This window comes from Oncorhynchus gorbuscha, linkage group LG26, assembly GCF_021184085.1.
Source record: "Oncorhynchus gorbuscha isolate QuinsamMale2020 ecotype Even-year linkage group LG26, OgorEven_v1.0, whole genome shotgun sequence".
Lineage (NCBI taxonomy): Eukaryota > Metazoa > Chordata > Actinopteri > Salmoniformes > Salmonidae > Oncorhynchus > Oncorhynchus gorbuscha.
In genome coordinates this window covers 9,653,623-9,680,350 of record NC_060198.1, presented here as the reverse complement: position 1 = coordinate 9,680,350, position 26,728 = coordinate 9,653,623, and the positions used below count along the sequence as shown (strand labels likewise).

The 26,728-nt window shown below is 43.3% G+C and overlaps 1 protein-coding gene and 1 pseudogene across 1 annotated transcript in view; one reads left to right on the top strand and one right to left on the bottom strand.

The window, feature by feature from the left end:
- LOC124015715 (growth factor receptor-bound protein 2-like) overlaps positions 1-15,052 on the bottom strand; it is a 33,423-nt gene extending 18,371 nt beyond the window's left edge. Inside the window, exons 1-2 of the mRNA XM_046331130.1 lie at positions 14,923-15,052; positions 13,881-14,170 (exon numbers count right to left, since the gene is read on the bottom strand). Of these exons, the coding sequence (XP_046187086.1) occupies positions 13,881-13,958 (78 nt within the window). The 5' untranslated portion in view covers positions 13,959-14,170; positions 14,923-15,052. The remainder of the gene's footprint in view (positions 1-13,880; positions 14,171-14,922) is intronic.
- Positions 15,053-21,738: 6,686 nt separating this feature from the next.
- LOC124016431 lies at positions 21,739-23,874 on the top strand (annotated as a pseudogene).
- The last annotated feature ends 2,854 nt before the right edge of the window (positions 23,875-26,728 follow it).

The following is a 26,728-nucleotide window of genomic DNA, read 5'->3' as shown; positions in this document are numbered from 1 at the left end:
TGTGTCCCTCTCTACCCCCTGTCCTGGTTCTGCCCGGTTGGCCCCGGTCCCAGACTCTGTTTTGGGGCTAATCCATGAGGTCTATTTATCTTGTGTCGGAGGAGGGGATAAAGGGCGAGGAGCGACAGCTAAACCGCTAATCCAGCTACAGCACTGGGACACTTTTAACGAGATCCCAGATTGGGGCTGTCTGGATTAGAAAGAGACAACGACAGAGGGAGAAAGAACGACAGAGAGAAAGAGCGACAGTGTGAAAGAGCAGGCCTATTAGGTTTAGACAGACAGTCACAACATAGCCCACTCAGACTAGAGAGAGGTTCAGTGTAGGGGACAGGCCTCTGAGGATCTAGTCTGCCCAGATGGCCCTCGCAGACACTCTCTCCCCCTGGAAGGGCTTTCTATCGATGTTTACAAACTGTCAACAACAATAGAGTTTCAGGGTCATCAGTGACAGAGAGCAAGAGAGATACCTTTTGTTTATTATCTATTTCACTTGCTTTGGCAATGTAAACATATGTTCCCCATGCCTTAAATTTAATTGAGAGAGAAAGCAGAATCGACATGAGCTTTTAATGCAGGAGAAGCATACACACACACACACACACACACAAACGAACCCCTCTACCCTGCTCCACTGACAGGTGTAGTGAGTGGTATGACATCTACCACTTGTGAAGGAGCGCAGGAGTTACTTAGGGGAGGAATGAGTCACTCTGATACTCTGGCTGGGAAGATGAAGAGAAGATAAGATGTCCTTGGGACATCTCTAATGCGAACTATGTCTCTCTCCTCACAGGAGACACAGCAGGCAGCCGGGCCTGGGCACGTTAGCACTAGCATAAACAAGTTAGCGTGGTAATGCTAACTGACTCACCCCAGGTGACAGACGAGCAGATGCTACAGAGGCAACTGCAACTGATCCTATTTTGAGGAGAACTATTGAAAGAGGTTATGCTTTACAAAGTGAGTGATGACAGGGAACACCGCTGGTTTGACAGTCTGCTGTCTGTCCCGTCTATCGGTACTTGGGTGTGCGTGTGTTGTGTGGTCTGTGGTTGCAGTCAAATTTCTTTACACGGAGGGATGGAGCATGAATTTGCACGTCCTATATAAAGTGCTAACGATGAGTCGAAATCCACTTTTAGTGGAAGTGAATTACAAAAGTAAACATACTAGCAATATGCTGGCTACTGTTGATAGTCTGCAAAAAGAAAGCTACAAAAGACACAGAATTAGTCTTGGCTAGCCTACTGTAGCCATGTCCTTTGGACACTTAAAGTGGCAGCGTCCTATTTTCAAATCTTCTCAAAATGACATACTACTTTAGAAACAAAAATGTATGCAATTAATACAATTCTAAAGAACAGCGTAATGACTTACATTGCCAAATTATAATACACAGCTTTTTAATACATATAATAACCAAATGTAGCTTCTTAATAGCTGAATATAGAAAGAAAGCATGCCAACCTATAGGCCCTGCATGACCCCAGTGCATTTAAAGGGATACTTCCGGGTTTTGGCAGAGTCCGAGTTAGTTTTCGCAAGCTAATGCTAGGTACCTACTAGCATGCTAGCAGTTACCATAGACTTCCAGCCATTGTGTTAATGCTAGTTAGCAATTGCGCTAATGCTAGTTAGCAACTTCCTTCAAACATTCATTGCAAAATACTGAATTATCCCTTTAAGAACTACACGGGCCAGTAGATTTCTGCCAGGTTCCAATGTTAACTGGATGATTTTTACCAGTGAGAAAAAAAGCTAACGTTGGACCCTGGAGTGTTTCATAAACAGCACAGAGTGGTGGCGCATAGGCTCTTTACTGTGCTTTGATTGACAAACAGCAAGCTCGACTTGTTTATAAAAGGTGTGGAACTTACTGTAGGAAGTCAATCTCATATCCTTGCCATTCATAAAATCATACAACGTAGTTACTGTATATGTCCATGGTGTCGCATCGGGACAAGTAAAGATCTTGTTTGTATTTTCGATATGAAGTCCGTTAGTACTCGCCAGACAATTATGTTATAGTGAGTGACTTGTCAGTAGTCTACAGAGTCGCATCATTAAGAGAACAGTTCATTTGGCTCTCTAATTTGCATACTGGTAGGCTTTGAATTGTTTTAAAAGCCAATTATACTTATTTTCAAAAGATGGATATACTGTCGGTCTACTGATTTAAAGAACATTTTGACAATGCTGCTTCCTGTGTGGCAAAGCCCATGTTTAACACCTGCTTCATTCTTCAATCATACCTGAAGCATGTGGAAGTCAGACTCTCACAGGATGCATTAAAGGCCCAGTGCAGTCAAAATTAAGTTGTTCCTGTGTTTTATATCATATTGCACAACAGCTGATGAAACTAACAATGTAAAAGTGTGAAAATATTTGATCAGTGTTATATCCCGATTGTATTTTCAGCCAGAAACTATCCAGTATTAGAATGTACCCGACCCTGGCTGGCTACTTTTTCGATTTGGCTGGCTACTCCATGTGCTTGTGGAAAACACTGTATGCTGCTGTTGTTTAGTGTGAAGGAGCGCAGGGGTAACTTAAGAGGAATGAGTCAGTCTGATCAGGAAGACCAGCAGAAAACGAGTCCTGTATGTCGGGGTGCCTGCCTAGCATGTTAGCACTCTAATGCCAACTAACTCACCCACGGTAATGAGACCAGCTGGGGATGAGTCAGCTTGAGGCAACAGAGGGTCTACATAATCCATCATATTTTTTTCCCAACTAGGCAACAAACCTAAACTGAACTAATTGATCAGTTCAGTGATTGAATTTAACACAGCTGGTCTTCCAGGTCAGTTCAATCAAAAACATGGCACTCAAGGACTTATGGTTGAGAGTCCTGTACTGTATGTTGGCACTCAAGAACTAGGGTTGAGAGTCCTGTATGTTGGTACTCAAGGACTAGGGTTGAGAGTCCTGTACTGTATGTTGGTACTCACTGACTAGGGTTGAGTCCTGTACTGTATGTTGGTACTCAAGGAAGGCAGGGTAGCCTAGTGGTTAGGGTGTTGGACTAGTAACCGGAAGGTTGCAAGTTCAAACCCCCGAGCTGACGAGGTACAAATCTGTCATTCTGCCCCTGAACAGGGAGTTAACCCACTGTTCCTAGGCTGTCATTGAAAATATGATTTTCTTCTTTAACTGACTTGCCTGGTTAAATAAAGGTAAACAAATAAATAATTATTTTAAAAAAAAAAGAGTCCTGTTCTATATGTTTGTACTCCAGGACTAGGTTAAACCAGAGAGGAAGGCTTATTCCAAATACCTCCCCTTAGCCCTCCCCCTCATTTTAGAGGGTCGCTTGGTGGAGGAGTGGTACTCAAATGGAGCAACTAGCTAAATTAGGCCTAGGGAATGGGACATCACTACATGTGTTGCGCACATCAAAAACTGTCAACGGATTCCACTCAATTCCTTGACGACGAGCCTTGTTTTTCACAATGCCTGTACTGGTGGCAGTAATACCTTTCCTTATATTTCTCGTACAACAAATACGTACTTACCATATGAGCAACAAATGAGAACAGCCGAACAATATGCCCGTAACATACCCATCCTCTGGTTGTGGTTCAAAGTGGAGGAGTACTGAAGCTGGACCTTCATTCCATAGCAGTTTGACATGTAACCATCGCATTTCCTTCACTCGGTCACTACCAGTGGAAGTACTGTTCTGAAGTCATCAAACCGGCACTAGGCTACAGTCATAGATAGAGGCTCCGTGTGGCAGATATCTAGGCTAATCAATGGAAGATGGAATTAACCTCTTGGTCCTACCTGGCACGCAGGCGTCCCATCTAGACATCTGGAAATGCAAATGCGCTACGCTAAATGCTAATAGTACTAGTTAAAACTCAAACGTTCATTAAAATACACATGCAGGGTATTGAATTAAAGCTACACTCGTTGTGAATCCAGGCAACAAGTCAGATTTTTAAAATGCTTTTCGGCGAAAGCATGAGGAGCTATTATCTGATAGCATGTAACACCCCAAAAGACCCGCAGGGGACGTAAACAAAATAATTAGCATAGTCGTCGCTACACAAACCGCACAAATCAAATAAAACATTCATTACCTTTGACCATCTTCTTTGTTGGCACTCCTAGATGTCCCATAATCACTATTGGGTCTTTTTTTCCGATTAAAATCGGTCCATATATAGCCTAGATATCGATCTATGAAGACTGTGATAAACGGAAAAAAATAGCGTCTTATAACGCAACGTCATTTTTTAAAATTTTAAAAGTTGACGATAAACTTTCACAAAACGCTTCGAAATACTTTTGTAATGCAACTTTAGGTATTATTAAACGTTAGTAAGCGATCAAATTGATCACGAGGCGAAGTATATTCTTTAGCTGTCCGCCTGGAAAAAATGTCCGTGTAATTCTCAACCAAAATATCCGGTCGGACCGGAGGAAATGCGTTGCCTTGAGTCTGTTTGACCAAGAAACAAAGCCTAGGCAAATGACAAGACTCTAGACAACGTGTGGAAGCTGTAGGTATTGCAACCTCAGCCCCAATAAATGTGGTTCACCTTTATCAAAGGGTTCAAGTCGCGCATGGATATATATTTCCATTTTCAGTGATCAGATTTTCCTGCGCTTTTCGATGAAACGCACGTTCTGTTATAGTCACAGCCGTGATTTAACCAGTTTTATAAACGTCTGAGTGTTTTCTATCCACACATACTAATCATATGCATATACTATATTCCGGCATGAGTAGCAGGGCGCTGAAATGTTGCGCAATTTTTAACAGAATGTTCGAAAAAGTAGGGGGTAGGATTAACAGGTTAAAATGACAGAACTAAAAGTTAAATGAGAAGGACAAGCTACAACCCGAGAGCCCACAGGTAGGCTGCTACTTAATCATCTGAATCTGAAATAAATGTACACATGTTAATCAATCATTGCACCCACACTGCCCGCGTGTGCCAACGAGCATCTGCGTTGCCAAGTGCTAAAATAGAAGTCAGTTCTATTTGTGATGCTGAACGCGGTGCATTCATCTCCTCATTGGTTTATAGAAGCATATACCCACGTGCCATCGCCTCATTGGTTATACCCACGTGGGTGACTGAGATGAATGGAGGTCGGTAATACACCTTATGAAAGTTAGTTGCCAACCGCCATATAATGTCCAAAGAAAAAGCCTGGAAGGAGGAGAGATGACTAGAAACGATTCAGTTGACCGTTTTGTGTGGATTCATTGTCGGAGTAAAGGACCTTGTGCATTTCAGGTAAAATAACACCTCAATGTTTATTTCTCAGGCCAGAAACAACAAGAAACAACAAGCTAACTAGCTAATGTTTTTGCTAATCTATTTGCCTATTAACCTTTGAGACCTGTAGTTGTCCCTCCAAATGATACAAATTGACATGCTGACTTCCCATCAGAACTCCCATGAAGCACTGTGACCCAAGTCTCTAAAGTTGCCTCAGGAAGATGCCTGGCAAAAATACTACGACGGAAGCAAACGTAAGTAATTACTAAGTCATAACAATCATGCAAAAAATGTACAGTTAAGAGGTATATATTAATGCAGGAAAGGATTCTGCATATGTTTGTCATAAATTAATTTACGAAAATGGCTGTTTAACAAGGTGACTAGCTAACATTAGCCAACTAACCATATATTTAGCTTGCTAAATGATGGACATGACATTTGTATGACTTGTAATGTGTGTTTTTGAATGTTTTAGACTCCTGAACAAACCACACTGTCATCTTGTGAAACCCAGTGCAGTGGATGTAAAGAATCTAGCTTAGCTACAATTTTGTAAGCTTGTTTTGCTGTTCATGAACAAATATTTCACTTCTTTATTGTAGTAACTTAACTAGGGCTGTGAAATTTAATCCCTAACCAAAAAGCGTTTTTTCCCCTCCTTACTAAATTTAAATCACAGCGCAGTTATCACAAAGCTACCACCAACAGGTCCTGATCAGCATCATAAAGGGATAAAAAAAAATATTTTACAAATACCTAACGCAACAGTGCTGTAATATTTAGTAGGAGAAAAAAAAAACTCATTTTTATCTACTTCATTAACCGGAGCTGTACGAGGGAGAGCGAAGCAGAGCAGCAGCCAGCCAGGCTCTTGAGCAGGGGAGGGGCCATGCCTTATATATACACTGCTCAAAAAAATAAAGGGAACACTTAAACACAATGTAACGCCAAGTCAATCACACTTCTGTGAAATCAAACTGTCCACTTAGAAAGCAACACTGATTGACAATACATTTCACATGCTGTTGTGCAAATGGAATAGACAACAGGTGGAAATTATAGGCAATTAGCAAGACACCCCCAATAAAGGAATGGTTCTGCAGGTGGTGACCACAGACCACTTCAGTTCCTATAATTCCTGGCTGATGTTTTGGTCACTTTTGAATGCTGGCGGTGCTTTCACTCTAGTGGTTGCACGAGACGGAGTCTACAACCCACACAAGTGGCTCAGGTAGTGCAGCTCATCCAGGATGGCACATCAATGAGAGCTGTGGCAAGGTTTGCTGTGTCTGTCGGCATAGTGTCCAGAGCATGGAGGCGCTACCAGGAGACAGGCCAGTACATCAGGAGACGTGGAGGCCGTAGGAGGGCAACAACCCAGCAGCAGGACCGCTACCTCCACCTTTGTGCAAGGAGGAGCAGGAGGAGCACTGCCAGAGCCCTGCAAAATGATCTCCAGCAGGCCACAAATGTGCATGTGTCCGCTCAAACGGTCAGAAACAGACTCCATGAGGGTGGTATGAGGGCCCGACGTCCACAAGTAGGGGTTGTGCTTACAGCCCAACACAGTGCAGGACGTTTGCCATTTGCCAGAGTACATCAAGATTGGCAAATTCGCCACTGGCGCCCTGTGCTCTTCACAGATGAAAGCAGGTTCACACTGAGCACATGTGACAGAGTCTGGAGACGCCGTGGAGAACGTTCTGCTGCCTGCAACATCCTCCAGCATGACCGGTTTGGCGGTGGGTCCATCATGGTGCGGGGTGGCATTTCTTTGGGGGGGCCGCACTGCACTCCATGTACTCGCCAGAGGTAGCCTGACTGCCATTAGGTACCGAGATTAGATCCTCAGACCCCTTGTGAGACCATATGCTGGTGCGGTTGGCCCTGGGTTCCTCCTAATGCAAGACAATGCTAGACCTCATGTGGCTGGAGTGTGTCAGCAGTTCCTGCAAGAGGAAGGCATTGATGCTATGGACTGGCCTGCCCATTCCCCAGACCTGAATCCAATTGAGCACATCTGGGACATCATGTCTCGCTCCATCCACCAGACTGTCCAGGAGTTGACAGATGCTTTAGTCCAGGTCTTGGAGGAGATCCCTCAGGAGACCATCCGCCACCTCATCGGGAGCATGCCCAGGCGTTGTAGGGAGGTCATACAGGCACGTGGAGGCACACACACTACTGAACCTCATTTTGACTTGTTTTAAGGACATTACATCAAAGTTGGATTTCACTTTAATTTTGAGTGTGACTCCAAATCCAGACCTCCATGGGTTGATAAATTTGATTTCCATTGATAATTTGTGTGATTTTGTTGTCAGCACATTCAGCTATGTAAAGAAAAAAGTATTTAATAAGAATATTTCATTCATTCAGATCTAGAATGTGTTATTTAGTGTTCCCTTTATTTTTTTGAGCAGTATACTGGTTTATTTTACACACACACACGCACACGCACACGCACACGCACACGCCACTTTGGGAACACACATAAGCAAAAGTTATGGGTGTTTTCATGCACATTATGTTGATGGAATTGTGTTCCATCACGACGGCTAAATTACAGGATGGGAAAGAAGAAATTGCTTAATTTATCTCACACACGGTTCCTGAAACAATTACGATTTCCTGGAATGGAAGCAAACCAGTAAATAATCTTGCAGTGAGCATTTAGCCTGTTCCCTCCAGTTCCCTGAAGTATACAAATGGAGTGAGAACGATCAATATCAGGAAGTGGCTCTATTGACATCACAGTAAAGACAAATGAGGTGTGAGAAGGCAACTTGTGCATCCAAAATGGAACCCTATTTTCATATATAATGCACGACTTTTGATTGGGCCCATAAGACTGGTCAAAAGTAGTGTACTATATAGGGAATAAAGAGCCATTTCAGGGTGTTGTGATAAAAAAAAAATTAAAAGCTCAGGGGAGGGAGGGAGGGAAGACAAAGCTTCTAGTTAGAAAGCCATCCGTATATAGCTAACAGGCCACGGTATTGTACTGTATGGTTGGTCCACATGGGAGAAGGCCGGTTTAGGTTTAATCAATGGTTAAATAATTTGAATGGGCTTAGAGATAGATCTTTGAAAGAGCACTGTAGAGAGGGGGAGAGGCTGTGTGTGGTGAGAGAGAGGTGTGGGAGAGGAGAGGGTTGTTTCCAAGGTATTAGACAGAGCGGTGTTAGAGATCGCAGCTTTGAGGAAAAACATGTTGAAGAGCCCACACTAGTCCCACTGCGGATTAGTTTAGTGTGTGTGTGTGTGTGTGCATGCGTGTGTTTTCTAGGGTGGGCTTGACACAGTTGTGTGTGTGTGTGTGTGTGTGTGTGTGTGTGTGTGTGTGTGTGTGTGTGTGTGTGTGTGTGTGTGTGTGTGTGTGTGTGTGTGTGCATCTGCTTGCATGCATTTTATGAGGCTGAGAGTCAAGAGAAGCATTAGCTGTGACAGGAAAACATGTCTTGCTTTTCACACTGTCGGGCCCATGATCACACTCCTAGCTAAAGAGCAGTAGGGAGTGTGTTGTGGTGAGCCTCAACTACTGTAGCCCTGGAGAGAATTAAGACTGGGTGAAGTCAACCCATGCAAAATGAAACTCTGGCAACTTGTGAGGTCTGGAAATTTCTGAGCACACCTGAAAAGATAGTCACTCTTTGTTCCTGAAATTTTAAAATCCCTCGTTCTTTTGATGTTGTCAAATCTTAGGACATTCCCAACAGAAATGGAGCGAACTCGGCATCTACCCATCCCAAACCACACAGGAGGACAAGCAGGAAAGCGAAGGTCCCTGAACACAGGGGTAATAAGAGCAGCCTTTGGCATTACGAATGGGTCAGACAGTAGCAGTAAAAGTATATCTCTGTGCATGTGTGCACTGCCAGCCCTCCAGTCAGACGATCTCATACTGTAATTAGGTCAGATTCACTTCCAAGGGTAATAAGCATCATCCATGCTTTTTTGAACACCCAGCTAGCAAAGCTTTGTTAGAACATCCTAACTTAACCTAGGGAGAGTGCACGATTTGTTAGAACATCCTAACTTAACCTAGGGGGAGTGCACGATTTGTTAGAACATCCTAACTAAACCTAGGGGGGAGTGCACGATTTGTCAACACCCGGACATTAGTTCACAACCTAACCTGATACATGGCTTTATGCTTAAAAATACCCTTGTTCTATCAATTTAGGTCTGGTTTTTTGGTTTTTAAAGTTGTGTCCATCGTGTAGTAAGGCAACACGATACGTCTTGGGATTCGGAGACACTAATCTCATCAAGAAGGTTCCTCAACACTAGTCTACCTCTCCGTCTGCCATCCCACCCTCTCTTCGTCATGCTTTGTTTTTCTGCACTGTAATTGAAAACTTTATATACTGTAACTCCGTACACACAGTGATGGGAGGTGACAAGAGAGCACCTGGCACAGGAATGTGGGTTTACTTTAGGTCTGTTCTCCCTCGGGTCTTCTTTAGCACCTCTAGCAGGTCACATGCTCTGACATGGGACCTGCTAGTTTGTTTAGGTCTATCACGCACTCTCTTTCTGCCAGGGGAAATAAATAAACAGGGCCTCGTTCTCTCTATCAACAGTGCTTCAGTCTGCAGGATGAAGAGAACGAGGGATGAAGGGAGCAGAGGAGAGAAATGGAGAGACTGAGGAGTGCAGCCAGCTGCATCGCTCACCTTCATTTCCTCCTTCTGGAGGACAAAGATAAGGACAAGAGCTGTGACAGAGAAGGGCAGATGGATTAATGATTGTTCTGTTCTCTCAATGGGGACAGTCAATGTGTGTCTATTATTGTCTTTCCTTGCATCGCCCTTGTCTTGACACTCATCTGGATAGAGTGGTGATTCCACCTTGTAATGGGAGCATTGATATATTGTACATTCGCCCTGTCAAAGGAGTCAGTGTCACCCACACGCAGGTGCACACGCACCCATACACACTCATAAGTATACACATAGAAATGCTATGGTCAAATGGCAGAATAACCTACTATGCACGACATAAGTGACCCATAGGACGCAGCTTCTGGTGTATACGGTCCTAAGAAACCTAGCCAGGTTAACATCCGCCATGGGAATGAGTTCAGTTCACTAGATCGTGTTGACAGACGCTGCCTGTACTTTACTGTACATTGACAGTACATCCCGTTTTAGCTCCCGCTGCCTCTGGCATTATGGGAGAGTGGTGTGGAGTGCTTTTTTTTTTCTCCCTCTCTTTATCCTTCTGTGCCTGACTGCCAGCTCAGAAAACAGACTGCTGACGTCCCTGGGTTCACACCAAAAAGCCAAAGACCCAAAGTGAGACCATGAGGTCTGAGATCTGTGCTGTATAGCCTTAGCCAAATGGCACTGACAATGGCCATAGGATTTGGCTAAGCAGCAAAAACTAATCTGGGACCAGGCTAAGGTGCTGCTAATTCTCTAAAAACTATTTAGCCAGACACAATCAGGTGACTTGAGACCAAAGCTGTTTGTAGTTTCCTTCTTCTCCTTTGTTTGACCAGAAGTGATGCTCCATTCTCTTTGGACTTCTCTGTCACACACACAGACCTTGACCAGGTTCCTGTCTCAGATGGTTCTTCTTTCCACTCCTTGCTTGCAGGCTAAATTTAGACCTGATGCTGCCCGGCTTTTGTGCTGCGGCCTGAGTTGACAGAAATAATAAAGGGAGAGAGAGAAACAGAGAGACGTTGCATGCCCCAGAGCCATTGAATGTCTGTCCTGCATCAAAAAAACTCTGTAAACAAAAACTGAGGTCTCCTCTCGTGCCCTTCTAAATGCATGAGAAAAACCGAGATGTTTGTGTTACTCAAGACAAGACTTCTGGCAGTAAGCGTTATTTATTTCTGTTATTCTCTTCCTGACAACTCAATTCCAGAGAATAAACTCCTCCACCCTTTGTACAGTGGGGGATGGGGGAGTTACCCTACATATTCAAAGGAAATAATCTCTCATCTTCACAGATCTCTAAAAATATCCATGAGAAATTCATGTCCCCTGTATTGTAAGGGGATCTCAAGAATGGTGCTAAATCGATCATGGACATGGCACGTCACGCATTGGCTGTATTCTAATTCTCAGCAATTCACCAACACAGTAGGCTTATTCCATAAGAGCTCAATTCATCAAGAGAGTAGACCTATTTCACAACAGCCACTTGACTGAACATCATGTAACACTTGTGTTACAGTACATGCTGGAACAGAACAGGGGTATTGACACAGTGCCAGGCCAGAAGCTTTGAAGTGTGTGGTTAAGAAGAGGACACCTATGGGTGCCGAGAATTGTGTCAAAGAGCCCCGTTCTCCAGCCATCCTCCCGCCACGGTCAGAATTCAATTTGGAAAAGAGGCATAAGATCACTGCCGACGTTCCTGAATCCACTCCAGATTCTCCCTCTATGAACTCAGAAAAGGCAAGACTGCGTCAGCAGAGCGATCCCGGGAAGTTGCAAAAACGGAACTCGACAAGAACCCTTTCGCAACTCCGGGCGGAGTTTGTGCATGCATGCTGCGCTACGCAGGAAGAACCGAGCAGGGAGAGAGGGAGAGAAAAAAGAAAGAATAGCCTCGGGTGTAGTAGCATTTTTACCGGCAAGTTGTTGCCACACACCACACCACACTCTTGGACGATTAATATTTATGTGGCGCCCGCCGAGCGAGCGAAGCCTAAAGCCCAGGGGATGGAGCAAGCTGCCTGGCATACTCCCCATCAACTTCTACAGTGCTGAGATAAAGAATGTTCGCTCTCCATTGAGCTTCATTTCTGTGAACACATCAGGTAACACAAGAAAGAAATCTATTGATTTGGCTTTTAGAATATAGCCCGCTCCCAGATTTGTTTGTGCCGTCTTGCCAAATGCTATGGTCATTGTCACGCCGGCTAAAAGCTTGGCTAATACAGGAGGGACATTGGTTTGGGGGACAGAATGTACTATACGGATAGTAAAGGTTACTTAGACTAGTGTATACTGTATGCAATATAGCCTGCACTCACATGCCTCCTATCACCGATCAGCAATGGCACCAATTGTCCTTCAGATGCTCCTCTTGGGCAACCACAGACTTGTTAAGTCGGCAGATGCAGCCAGAAACGGCGTGACGAACACTGCTTCTCTTTGAAGTATGAAAGCCGCTGCATGATGAACTGAGGTTGACTCAGGCAACAAATTGACTGATAACTTTGTTCACTGTTTTCACAGCTCACGGCCATATTCCTTTTAAGGCCTCATGATCAGATTTGTTCCTGTTTCTAGTGTGAACATCTTCAACTGATGTTTCTCTTGAGGAGATATGAATGTGTATTCCAGTCCTGGTTCGCCAGATCTGTTTCTGCCTCTGACAATGGCGTTGCCGGGGTACATTGCCAGAGTAGAGGAGAACAGAGCACAGGGCCAGACTGTTCTCAAAACACCAGCTGAAAGAGGGAACTGGAAAGAAGACAAAGACAGCACACAACCAGACGTTTACCTCGGACACACACTTCACTCTCAATCTTCTCTTTACTGCATATTGTTTTTATTACTATTTTTTTTGCATATGGTTTTAACCTGAACTGACACCAGTATTATGATTGCAGTGCAGGCAGTCAGCATGCCACAAAAAGCTCAGCTAAAATAGAGCTTTTATAACCATTATAACATGTCTTGAAGCAGAGCTGTTATAGTACTGTTCGAACACTGAAATGAAGGAGCTGTCATAATCCCAGCAAGGGAAGGGGTGTGGTTGTAAACATACTGCCAGCTCATCCTCTCTCTTTAGCTCTCCTTCCTTCTCCGTTTCTGACTGAGTGAGGGAAAATGTATAGAAGCCAAGGATGATACTGGAGACTTCCTGTTTCAGCATTATCACAGTCTACTTAACCACAGAAGAAGTCCAATATTGCTGAACTACTGAGGATAATGAAAGGATTCAATGGAAGAGCTTATTAAGTGTAGTTTTTAACAAACTAGGGGGAGGGTTACTTACTTATTCTGTCTCTTGTAGAATTTCTTTGACTGAAAATTGTCATATAGGCTACAAAGTGGTATAATTTTGGGGTTGCTCATTCTGGTCCTACACACAAAATGACGACTGCATGTAAAATACGGTACAGTATAAGATGCTTGTTATAGGATGCGAGAAAGACAGAATTGTGTCCTGCCAAAGACTACCAGTGCTATCCTTTTACATATCTGTACGGAAACAATCGCTGAACTTTTCCTTGAAAACATGACACCGATTACCATAGGACTTGCCATTGACAAAGACATTAGCTGCCCCTCATTCAAATGTGTTGGAACCAAAGGATAATACCACTGCAACATGTTTTTCTTTATATTATATTCCCTCTCATTCTGTAGGCCTACCATAATGAATAGACCTCTGAAAAGACAAGATAAAATCTCTTACAAAATACTTGATCGAATATCGACCAATTCAAGTGAATTAAGGGACTTACTGGTTACAAGTTTAGATAATATCCTTAAAACCAGTTACCAGTTACAGGAGTGTCTAAAATTAAGACACAAAATGACCAACAACAAAAAATGTAACAGGCTATTGTAAATAGTGTAATAACTACACATAATGATAACCACAAAGGAGATATATCTGACACATTTAAGAATATAAATAGTGAAGCAATGGGCTGCTTACCTTCAACGTTTCTCCACGTTTAAAACTCAACTCATCATCTGCAGTGGCTTTGAAATCGTATTTGGCAATGGCCTCCATGGTGAGGATTGTTGGAACACCTGTATGCTGTGTTGATGAATACACAAGTACCCTTCTGAAGTCTTTCAATGGAGTTTATTCCTCAAAGGAATGATGAAAATGATGAACAATGTCAGAAGAAAAAAAACAGAACAGCTCCGGTCCCGTTTTCCCCCTGGTCTGACCAGTCACTCCGAGTAGCACAAATACCCTCACTGCACGCCGCTACAAACCTGTGAACAATCACGCAGATAGAGAACCAGAGACTATGTAGCAGCAAATTAACATGAACCAACAACGAAAAACAATGGACTAATATGATAGTTTGTGATGTGATGCCGCGCCCATAGGCAATACTAGCATTCTGACGCTCGCGCAATCAGGAGAGGAAATATATAATCTGATTGACGTCTCCTCAGGCCAACTAAAGCACATCATCTCCACAATTGACCAATCGGATGTGAGAATACTGTCATATCCAATAGGTGTTCTGTAGCTGTGCAAAACCAATGGGATTGCTAATTTACACGCTTTGTAGAGGATTTTCTGACAGGCAGATGTGGTTGATGACTCAGACCTCGAGCTCAATGTAGAATGTCTAGTTTCGACTCAAAATCGTTTTATGTCGCGTACAATATTTTCTGCCCTCTTTCCTTGCCATTAGCCAAGTCCTCATTTTGTATACCTTTCCAGCTAATTTGAGTGAAACATTGTGGAGTAAAAACAAAGCTGTGATATGTATTGCATTGTTACAATTTATTGTTTCCAAATTTGACAAGCAACAGTTTGTTACAAAGTTAAAAGTAACCTAATTGTCACAATTGCTAAAACTACGAAATGAGACTTGTAGGCCTACTTTAGCTCCAACAGAAGAAAAATTACGAAGATACGACTATTAGGCTATTGTTGTGCTAGTCCTACAATGTAGGTTAATTAAACAAGAATATAGGCTAAATCATTTTTTTTTAAGTGATCGATGGCCCACCAGGTCTTGCTTGAAGTGAAACTGTTTAGGTCTCCGAAGTAGCCTTGTCCACCTACACTCATTTAATGTTACCTTGTTTTCTACTTGCTATCCCTTGGAATTATACAAAAAAAACGTGTTATTAGTAGGCTATCCACTTCCTAGAACGTGAGCTCTGTATATAGGAAGCTTCCTATCGCGACATTTTGGGATTACTTAAATCTGCACAGAAATTTGCCCACTCCCCTGTTCCACTGCTCCGCCTTCTCTCTCTCTCTTTGCAATTCAAAGGGCTTTATTGGCAGGGGTAACATGTTTAGATTGCCAATGGAAGTGGAATAGAAAATAAACAAAAGTGAAATAAACAATAATAAATTAACAGTAAACAAACTCTCAAAAGTTTCTTAAAGAATAGAGACATTTAAATGTTATATGTACACATTCTGTTAAAGGTCCACCAAGCACACACATCCCTGGCTTACTCGTCTTTTAATTCGCTGCAGCTCGAGACTGGAACGAGCGGCAAAGCACACTCAAACTGGACCATTTTATCTCCATCTCTTCATTCAAAGACTCAATTATGGACACTCGTACTGACTGTTGAGGCTGCTTTGCGTGATGTACTGTTGTCTCTACCTTCTTGCCCTTTTGTGCTGTTGTCTGTGCCCAATAATGTTTGCACCCTGTTTTGTGCTGCTACCATGTTGTCATGTTGTGTTGCTGCCACGCTATGTTGTCTTAGCTATCTCTTTATGTAGTGTTGTGTTGTCTCTCTTGTTGTGATATGTATTTTGTCCTATATTTTTATTTATTTGTATTTTTAATTCCAGCCCCCGTCCCTGCCTTTTGGTTGGCCGTCATTGTAATGACAAATGTGTTCTTAACTGAATTGCCTAGTTAAATAAAGGATACATTTTTTAAAATCAGTTATACATTTGGCAGGAGGTTAGAAAGTGCATCTCAGTTTCCACCTGTTTTATTTGGTTAGTTCTTTCCAATGTGACAAGTAATTATATTTTTGTTTTCTAATGATCGCTCTCTCACACACACAAACACACACTTTTGCATGAATATACATGTGTGAAGAGTAGAAGACAACATTTAGTTTGGCTCTAGACCTCACCTGTTGTAGACTTGTCATGAGGTGTAAGGTACATGGAGGCCTAATAGGTGTGCAATTCCAACCATTGACTCCATAGCACGGATTACTTGACCATCTAGTGGTACAAAATTTGAATAAATTGTAAAATGATACAGGAGAAAGAATATGCATATAATTGGATAGGCTACTTATAGTTAATTGCCCCCAAAAATGGATTTAACACATTAATAAATTAGGGATACAAAATATATTGAATGCAGTAGCTTTGACACAGGTGTGGTTCCCGAGTGAATTAAGCAATTAACATCCCATCATGCTTACTGCCCTGCAACACTATAGACATCGGGCGTCCTGCATTGCCATCAGCAATCAGATCAACTTCCAAATATTGTTTTACAAAGTGAATTGAGAGCGCAAGAGACAGAAATGTTTGCGGGTTTTTTGACATGAATACAACCATCATGATGTTTTCATCTTATTGTCAAACAAATCATTTCGAAAAGTAACTATCAGCAGACATAAAAATAATCACTAAAAATAGAATGTGGTATATTGAGAAATGAATTATGTGGTGGAGGCCGTAGGAGGGCAACAACCCAGCAGTAGGATCGCTACCTCCTCCTTTGTGCAAGGAGGAGCAAGAGGAGCACTGCCAGAGCCCTGCAATATTACCTCCAGCAGGCCACAAATGTGCATATGTCTGCTCAAACGGTCAGAAACAGACTCCATGAGGGTCGTATAAGGGCCCGAAGTCCACAGGTGGGGGTTGTGCTTACAGCCCAACACCGTGCAGGACATTTGGCATTTGCCAGAGAACACCAAGATTGGCAAATTCGCCACTGGCGCCCTGTGCTCTTCCCAGATGAAAGCAGATTCACACTGAGCACATGTGACAGACGTGACAGTCTGGAGACGCCGTGGAGAACGTTCTGCTGCCTGCAACATCCTCCAGCATGACCGGTTTGGCGGTGGGTCAGTCATGGTGTGGGGTAGCATTTCTTTGGGGGGCCGCACAGCCCTCCATGTGCTAGCCAGAGGTAGCCTGACTGCCATTAGGTACCGAGATGAGATCCTCAGACCCCTTGTGAGACCATATGCTGGTACGGTTGGCCCTGGGTTCCTCCTAATGCAAGACAGTGCTAGACCTTATGTGGCTGGAGTGTGTCAGCAGTTCCTACAAGAGGAAGGCATTGATGCTATGGACTGGCCCGCCCGTTCCCCAGACCTGAATCCAATTGAGCATATCTGGGACATCATGTCTCGCTCCATCCACCAATGCCACGTTGCACCACAGACTGTCCAGGAGTTGTCGGATGCTTTAGTCCAGCTCTGGGAGGAGATCCCTCAGGAGACCATCCGCCACCTCATCAGGAGCATGCCCAGGCGTTGTAGGGAGGTCATACAGGCACGTGGAGGCCACACACACTACTGAGCCTAATTTTGACTTGTTTTAAGGACATTACATCAAAGTTGGATCAGCCTGTAGTGTGGTTTTCCACTTTAATTTTGATTGTGAATCCAAATCCAGACCTCCATGGGTTGATAAATTTGATTTCCATTGATTATTTTTGTGTGATTTTGTTGTCAGCACATTCAAGTATTTAAAGAAAAAAGTATTTAATAAGAATATTTCATTCATTCAGATCTAGGATGTGTTATTTTAGTGTTTTGAGCAGTGTATTTAATACTACTAGAAAAAATAGCAAGACAGTTGCATTATTAACTGCTCGAGAATTTTCCCTGAGCATTAACACTATCTTTTTTTCTTTACCCAGATTTTATTGAGGTTACATCGGAAGTTATCAATGGATTTCTGTAATGTGTCGGTCTTGATAACACCTCAATGAACTCACCTGAAGCTTCAACAGGTAAGCATTTATCATGATTTAAAGTATTTTTACAGTAAGGTATTCAGTATAGCAATTAAATAACCAGATTGTAGAAACGTGTAATGGTCACTGCACTGGCGGAAATGTTTGCGGGTTTTTAAAATGACTCATAGCCCACAATGATTTCACATTATCTTATTATGGCACACATAATGTCGGCTATAATGAAAGCTACAGTCATCTTCTTTTTGGTTTCATTTGTTTTTCCTTGAAGACGTTAAATGGTTGGTTTCCTTCACTGCTCTGTGTAAAACTTGTTATTCAGAGGGAAATTAAAATCTGTCTAGTAGCTTCCTGAAGGCACAGCTAGTGTCAACCTTTTCCTTTTTGAGTGACTTGTTTTTCGTCAGAATGGCTCATACTCTACCTTAATCTCAAAAGAGCAATGAAAATTCCCGTGAACTGTTAGCAACTACATATATATATATTTTTTTGTCAAAGATACTGTACATAGCACATACCAAGGGCACTGAAATTTATATTACTGGGCACTGAAAGATCTTCACAGGTTTGGTTTATGGATTGCCTTAGTCTACTATACTGTATATCATGATTTATTACAATGTTCCTCTGCTGTTAGTAAATTGGGGGGCTGAAGGGGCTGTTTTCAAATCCAAACAGTGAGAGATCTCAACAAGACCCCTGATCCCGCGAGCTGACATGAATGTGGTATAGCAACACAGTGCCTTCAGAAAGTATTCAAAACACTTGACTCTGGTATGTAAAAGTGGAAGAAAAACAGAAGTATTCAACCCCCTGAGTCAATACATATTAGAATCACCCTTGGCAGCAATTACAGCTGTGAGTCTTTCTGGGTAAGTCTCTAAGAGCCTTCCACACCTGGATTGTGTAAGATTTGCTCATTATTCTTTTCAAAATTCTTCAAGCTCTGTCTGGTTGTTGATCATTGCTAGACAACCATTTTCAGGTCTTGCCATAGATTTTCAAACAGATTTAAGTCAAAACTGTAAGTCGGCCCCTCAAGAACATTTACTGTGTTCTTGGTAGCAACTCCAGTGTAGATTTGGCTTTGTGTTTTAGGTTATTGTCCTGCTGAAAGGTAGGTTCATCTCCCAGTGTCTGGTGGAAAGCAGACTGAACCAGGTTTTCCTCTAGGATTTTGCCTGTTCTTAGCAATTCGTTTTTTTATCCTGAAAAACTCCCCATCCCTTAACGATTACAAGCATACCCATAACATGATGCAGCCACCACTATGTTTGTAAATATGGAGAGCGGTACTCAGTAATCTGTAGTATTAGAATTGCCCCAAACATAACACTTTGTATTTAAGACAAGCCACATTTTTTTGCAGTATTACTTTAGTGTCTTGTTGCAAACAGGATGCATGTTTTGGAATATTTTTTAAAATTCTGTACAGGCTTCTTTCTTTTCACTCTGTCAATTAGGATAGTATTGTGGAGTAACTACAATGTTGATCAAGTTTTCTCCTATCGCAGCCAATAAACTCTGTAACTGTTTTAAAGTCACCATTGGCCTCATTGTGAAATCCCTGAGCTGTTTTCTTCCTCTCTGGCAACCGAGTTAGGAAGGACACCTGTATCTTTGTAGTGACCATCCAAAGTGTATTTAATAACTTCACCATGCTCAAAGGGATATCCAATAGCTGCCATTCTTTGTGAGGCATTGGAAAACCTCCCTAGTTTTTGTGGTTGAATCTGTTTGAAATTCACTGCTCGATTGAGGGACCTTACAGATAAAATTATCTGTGAGGTCCCTCAGTGAAATTATGTGTGGGGTATGGAGATGAGGTAGTCATTCAAAAAATAATGTTAAGCACTATTATTACACACAGAGTGCAACTTATTATGGGAATTGTTAAGCACATATAAAATAATGCCACGGAATTCTAAGCAAATCTTGTCTGCTAAATGTACTAGTGTAGCCCACAGCCATTACGCATAGACAGATCAGGACCGAACATAAGGACAACTATTGTGTTCTTCTGAAATAGACTACATTTTCTTCATATCATATTTCTTTAGACCTGTCTAAATAAGTAATGGATTTATTGTGAAGCTTTAGGCTGTATTACATGGATTTCTTAGACTTTTTCAAATGTAGATGTTCCAAAGCCAGGAGATGTTAAATGTCTTTGTTAACCAATTACCGTGACATCAACAGTTATTTGCTTAACAATCACCGGCTGACAAAAATGTTGTGACCGCCACAGCCCTAGGTGTGAATACACTGTACAAAGCTAGGTCTCAACCCCTCCCCCCGGGAAAAAAGTTTATATTTAAGAGAACAAATCAATGCTTCCTCCCCTCTAGACCAGTGAGACACAGCTCTTCCTGGCTCTGTACACTCTTAGAATTAGTAGTGACTCTAGGAACCCTGGAGATCCTCAGGGAACCATTGCTAGTCAATGGTTCATATTTGCACCTTTGGTTTTTTGAGTTCTTGGAGGAACCTGTAAGGGTTCAATGTACCTACGGGTTCCTGGAGGAACCATGGAGGTGTGGCTAAGTAGGAGTGTGGCTTTAAGTTAGATCGATTTTTCGACGTTAAAGTAAATGTCATTCCTCTCCATCTGTTCTGTTGTATTATCATCACATGTTAAAGTTGAACACGGACAGTTTTGTTGCTTCAATGAGGTTAACAGAGGTGTATGAGTTGCTCAAGAGCCTATGCAAATTCCAAAGTTAGAATACTTTATTTCTGTATGTAATCAGCAATGTTAATTTGATAGATATTACATTTGATTATGTATACTGAACAAAATTTAAATGCATCATGCAACAATTGCAAAGATTTCACTGAGTTACAGTTCATATAAGTTCATATATATTCATTAGGCCGTAATATATGGATTTCACACGACTGGGTAGGGGTGCAGCCATGGGTGGGCCTGGGAGGGCATAGGCCCACCCACTTGGCATCCTGGGGAGCCAGGCACAGCCAATCAGAATTTGTTTTTCTCCACAAAAGGGCTTTATTACAGACAGAAATACTCCTCATCACCTGTGTAATAATCATGCCGTTTAATCATCTTATTGATATGCCACACCTGTCAGGTGGATTAATTATATTGGCAAAGTAGAAATGCTCACTAACAGGGATGTAAACATATTTGTGCACAACATTTGAGAGAAACACGTTTTTTGTTTTGTGCGTATGGAAAATTTCAGGGATCTTTTACTTCAGCTCATGAAAGATGAGAACGACACATTGCATGTTGCGTTTATATTTTTGTTTATTATAGTATAATCTAATCTGTTCAAAACAGTGGCAGGAGATGCAGCAGTGGTCATTCAATTTTTACATGGAAACCTGAAATTGGTGTATTTATGAATTTGTTCAAATGCACAGATCGCTTTATAAACTACATGGCCAAAAGTATGTTGACACCACTACAAATTAGTGGATTTGTCTATTTCAGCCACACCTGTTGCTGACAGGTGTATAAAATCGACCACACCGCCATGCAATCTCCAAAGACAAACATTGGCAGTAGAAAGACCTTTATTGAAGAGCTCAGTGACTTTCAACGTGGCACCGTCATAGAATGCTACCTTTCCAACAAGTCAGTTCATCAAATTTCTGCCCTGCTAGAGCTGCTCAACTGTAAGTACTGTTATTGTGAAATGGAAATGTCTAGGAGCAACAATGGCTCAGCCGCAAAGTGGTAGGCCACACAAGCTCACAGAACAGGACCGCTGAGTACTGAAGCTCGTAGTGCATAAAAATCATCTGTCCTCGGTTGCAACACTCACTACTGAGTTCCAAACTGCCTTTGGAAGCAATGTCAGCACAATAACTGTTCGTCGGGAGCTTCATGAAATGGGTTTCCATGGCTGAGGAGCCGCACACAAGCCTAATATCATCATGCACACTGCCAAGCGTCGGCTGGAGTGGTGTAAGACTCGTTGCCATTGGACTCTGAGGCAGTGGAAACACTCATTTATCCTGGGATATAAACATTCAGTTGTTATTTTACCTGAAATGCACAAGGTCCTCGACTCCAACAATTAATCCTCAGATAAAAGGGTAATAGTTTAGATTCTAGTAATCTCTCCTCCTTCAGGCTTGTTCTTTTTCTTTGGACTTTAAATGGCTGTTGGCAACAAACTTTAAGGTGCATTATCACCACCAATTGGACTGGAGTGTGGACCTCAGTTAATCTTTTAATCCCCCATGCTCCTAAAAAACAATGAGGAAATGGCATGTGGGTATATACTCCTAAAACCAATGAGGAGATGGGAGAGGCGAGACTTAAGCTTCACAAATAGAACCAAGTTCTATTTTAGCGCCTAGCGCAGATGCTCATTGACGGGTGCGAGCAGTGTGGGTGCAATGATTGAATAACATGTATGTGTACAGTTATTTTGCAACTCTCACACACACGAGGCGAACGGTGTGGTCAGCATGTAAGAGTGTACCACCTGGGTCGCGGCAGCCAGGCTATGTAAATTTATTTTTTTATTTTTTTATTTCACCTTTATTTAACCAGGTAGGCAAGTTGAGAAAAGTTCTCATTTACAATTGCGACCTGGCCAAGATAAAGCAAAGCAGTTCGACAGATACAACAACACAGAGTTACACATGGAGTAAAACAAACATACAGTCAATAATACAGTATAAACAAGTCTATATATAATGTGAGCAAATGAGGTGAGAAGGGAGGTAAAGGCAAAAAAGGCCATGGTGGCAAAGTAAATACAATATAGCAAGTAAAACACTGCAATGGTAGTTTTGCAATGGAAGAATGTGCAAAGTAGAAATAAAAATAATGGGGTGCAAAGGAGCAAAATAAATAAATTAATTAAATACAGTTGGGAAAGAGGTAGTTGTTTGGGCTAAATTATAGGTGGGCTATGTACAGGTGCAGTAATCTGTGAGCTGCTCTGACAGTTGGTGCTTAAAGCTAGTGAGGGAGATAAGTGTTTCCAGTTTCAGAGATTTTGTAGTTCGTTCCAGTCATTGGCAGCAGAGAACTGGAAGGAGAGGCGGCCAAAGAAAGAATTGGTTTTGGGGATGACTAGAGAGATATACCTGCTGGAGCGTGTGCTACAGGTGGGAGATGCTATGGTGACCAGCGAGCTGAGATAAGGGGGGACCTTACCTAGCAGGGTCTTGTAGATGACATGGAGCCAGTAGGTTTGATGCTTGACAGTTCTGGTTTATGGATATATGACACATCATACCGGTATTTTAATAACATTCTCCTCTGCTGCTCTTGTGTAGGTGTAGGTGGGAGTCATGATGCCTACTACAACAACGTCATCTTGCCCACCATATTCGGCATCATCTGTTTCCTGGGCATTATGGGTAACTGCATGGTCATCTACACCATCCTGAAGAAGACCAAGTGCTGCGCCAAGCAGACCGTCCCCGACATCTTCATCTTCAATCTGTCCATCGTCGACCTCCTCTTCCTCGTCGGTATGCCCTTCCTCATCCACCAGTTGATGTGCAATGGCTCGTGGTGATTCGGCACCACTATGTGCACAGTCATCACAGCCCTGGACCCCAACAGTCAGATCGTGAGCACCTACATCCTCACGGTCATGACTCTGGACTGCTACCTGGCCACGGTCCACCCCATCTGCTTCAACTACGTTCGGACGTTGTGCATGGCAACCGCGGTTATCGTTCCAGTATGGACGCTGTCGTTGCTGACCATCATCCCGGTGTGGATGTACACGGGCCTCATGCCTCTGTCTGGCGACCTGGTGGGCTGTGCCCTGCTACTTCCCGATCCGTCTACCAACATCTACTGGTTCACTCTCTACCAGTTTGTCTTGGCTTTCGCTCTGCCGCTTCTCATCATCTGCATGGTCTTTTTCAAGATCCTCAAGCACATGGCCACCAGCGTGGCTCCCTTGCCCCCCAGCGTGGCCCCCTTGACCCCCAGCGTGGCCCCCTTGCCCCCCCAGCATGGCCCCCTTGACCCCCAGCGTGGCCCCCTTGCCCCACAGGAGACTGAGGGTGCGCACCAAGAAAGTAACCCGTACAGGTTGAGGCCTGTTGCATGACCATTCTTGTTTTGTCGAACCTTTATTGAACAAGACCTCTTTACCGAGGGGAGACCTGGTGTGGCCAGTGGAAGAAGGTATGAGATCAGTGTACAAGAACGGTGCATGAGGACAATCTATGGACCAGTGTATAGGAAGAACTGTGTATGTCATCACTGAATTTGAACAGTGTACAGGCAGGAACAGTGTATTGAATCAATGTATGGACCCCTGTACAGGATAGGGTTGCAAACATCCAGTAACCTTCCCCAAATCCCCTGGTTTTCCAGAAAATCCGGTTGAAAGATTCCCTGAATCAGGAAGTAATAAGTAAGAAATCCAAAATCCTCCAACTAGGATTTCTATAAAACCTTGGACTTTTGGGAAAGTTGCCAGATTTCTGCATCCCTAGTTTTTGCAACCCTCGTACAGTCTGTGACATTGTGTTGGATCACTGAATGGGATCAATGATGTATGTCTACAGTTAATGAATCGATCAGAATAGAAGAAGAATCAATATGTGTGGCATCAGTGAGTAGGATCAGGCTGAGCCTGAGAGGAGATGTTTAACATAGTCAGGATGAGATTATTGAGTACCAGCCAACACATGGTACTCAGTACAGTAAACATAGGTACTGAAACATAAGGATATATATTTGTAAATGATTTGCTAATGATATTCAGTGGATAATGTAAAAGTGTGAGAGTCAAGAGGGTTCATAGCTCAATGTACAGATCAATGAATAAATACATACACAGACATAAATTACCAGCATGATTATGACTAGTGTTATATTGTGTCAGGCATTGTATTCCAATTCTTCAGGGAAGGCAAGTTTTAGCACAATCCCTTACTGTAGTTTTGGTTTGTCAATCTAACTAATGTGTGTTAAATTTCATTTCAATGTACAATGTTCACATACCACTTATATTGTACAGTATGTTCAGTACCTAGTACCTATACTGCAATTGCATCATAAATGCATGTTTCATCTTCACTTAATGTTGCGTGTTACTTTTTATCATACTGTACATTTGTACATTGTCTAAGAAGTCATCATGTATGACCAATCGGTGTGGATGTGTTGTAAATATATGTCACGACTTCTGCTGAAGTCGATGTCTCTTCTTGTTCAGGCGGTGCTCGGCGTCAACAGTCTTCTAGCCATCATTGATCCATTTTAAATTTTCCATTGGTTTTGTCTTGTCTTCCTACACACCTGGTTTCAATCCCATTCATTACATGTTGTGTATTTAACCCTCTGTTTCCCCTCATGTCCTTGTCAGAGATTGTTTATTTTTGTATGATTGTGTATTATGTATTGGTTTTGGAGTTTTGTTAAAAGCTATTAAACTACTTCATTTATACCAAGTTCGATTCTCCTGCCCCTGACTTCCCTGCCACCTACACACACGACATTACAGAATCTCTGACCATAATATGGAGTCAGCAGGAGAAGGTACCCCGGCCATGGAGGTGGAGGAGCGCGTCCAGGAGCATGCGGAAATGCTTTACCATCTGGGCGCTGCCATGGATCACGTTGTCCAGACAATGGACAGCTGGGAGAGACAGGGAGTTCTTCCAGTGCCTCCACCAGCACAACCGGAGTCTATCCTGGCGACCCTTTCCCGCCTGAACCCAGTGGGATCCGTCTCTTCATGCCACAGTGGAATGATGGGAGTGCTGCCAACTGCCAGGGTTTCCTTCTCCAACTAAACCTCTATTTGGCCACGGTCCACCCAGCTCCATTGGACCATGAGGTGTCCTCCCTCGTCTCGTGCCTCACCGGGAAAGCCCTGGAGTGGGCCAACGCCGTGTGGAGAGGGGAGATGCGGCGTTGGACCATTTTGAGGAGTTGAGCGCCTCCACCATCTACCAGGAGACGAGGAGCGCCCAGGAGTTAGTCCTGGAGTTTAGGGCCCAGGGCCCTGCCGTCGCGGGATGGAACAACAGGGCCCTAATCGACCATTACCGCTGCAGTCTGCGCGAGGACGTCCATCGGGAGCTGGCCTGCAGAAACACCACCCTCACTTTCGACCAGCTGGTGGACCTGTCCATCCGGCTGGACAACCTGCTGGCTACTTGCAGGCGTCCAGATCGGGGTCTGGTGGTTCCATCCTCCCGCACCCCATCTCCGACACCCATGGAGCTAGGAGGGGCGGTGCGCAGAGAGACCGGAGGGTTCCAGATCGTGCACCATCTGTGGCCGCAGAGATCACACTGCCGGTCTGTGCCGGGTTGGTTCCTCTGGGAATCGGTCAGCAGGCAGGGAGCTCTGGCATTACCCCAGGTGAGCCGGCACAATTCTCACCCGGAGCCCTCTGTTGCACATATGTTTGTGTCTGTCACTTTTCCTGAATTTTCCCTGCATTCCCAGCATAAGGCGCTCGTTGATTCAGGCGCAGCTGGGAATTTCATTGATAGAGCGTTAGCTCATAGTTTAGGGAGCCCCATTGTTCCCATGGATGTGCCCTTCCCCATTCACGCCTTAGATAGTCGACCATAAGGGTCAGGGTTAACCAGGGAGGACACCGCTCCTTTGGGCATGGTGACGCAGCGGGGTCACATGGAAAAAAATAGTATTATCCTTATTGACTCTCCTGCGTTTCCCGTGGTGCTGGTTAGCTTGTTATGACCCCACTGTTTCTTGGCCACAGAGGGCTCTCACGGGCTGGTCGCGAGAGTGCTCAGGTAGGTGTTTAGGGATTTCCGTTGATGCTATTACGGTGGAGAGTCCAGACCAGGTCTCCACGTGCTCATTCCCCCAGAATATGCCGATTTGGCTCTCGCCTTCTGTAAAAAGAAGGTGACTCAATTACCATCCCATCAACGGGGGGGGGGGGATTGTGAAATAGATCTC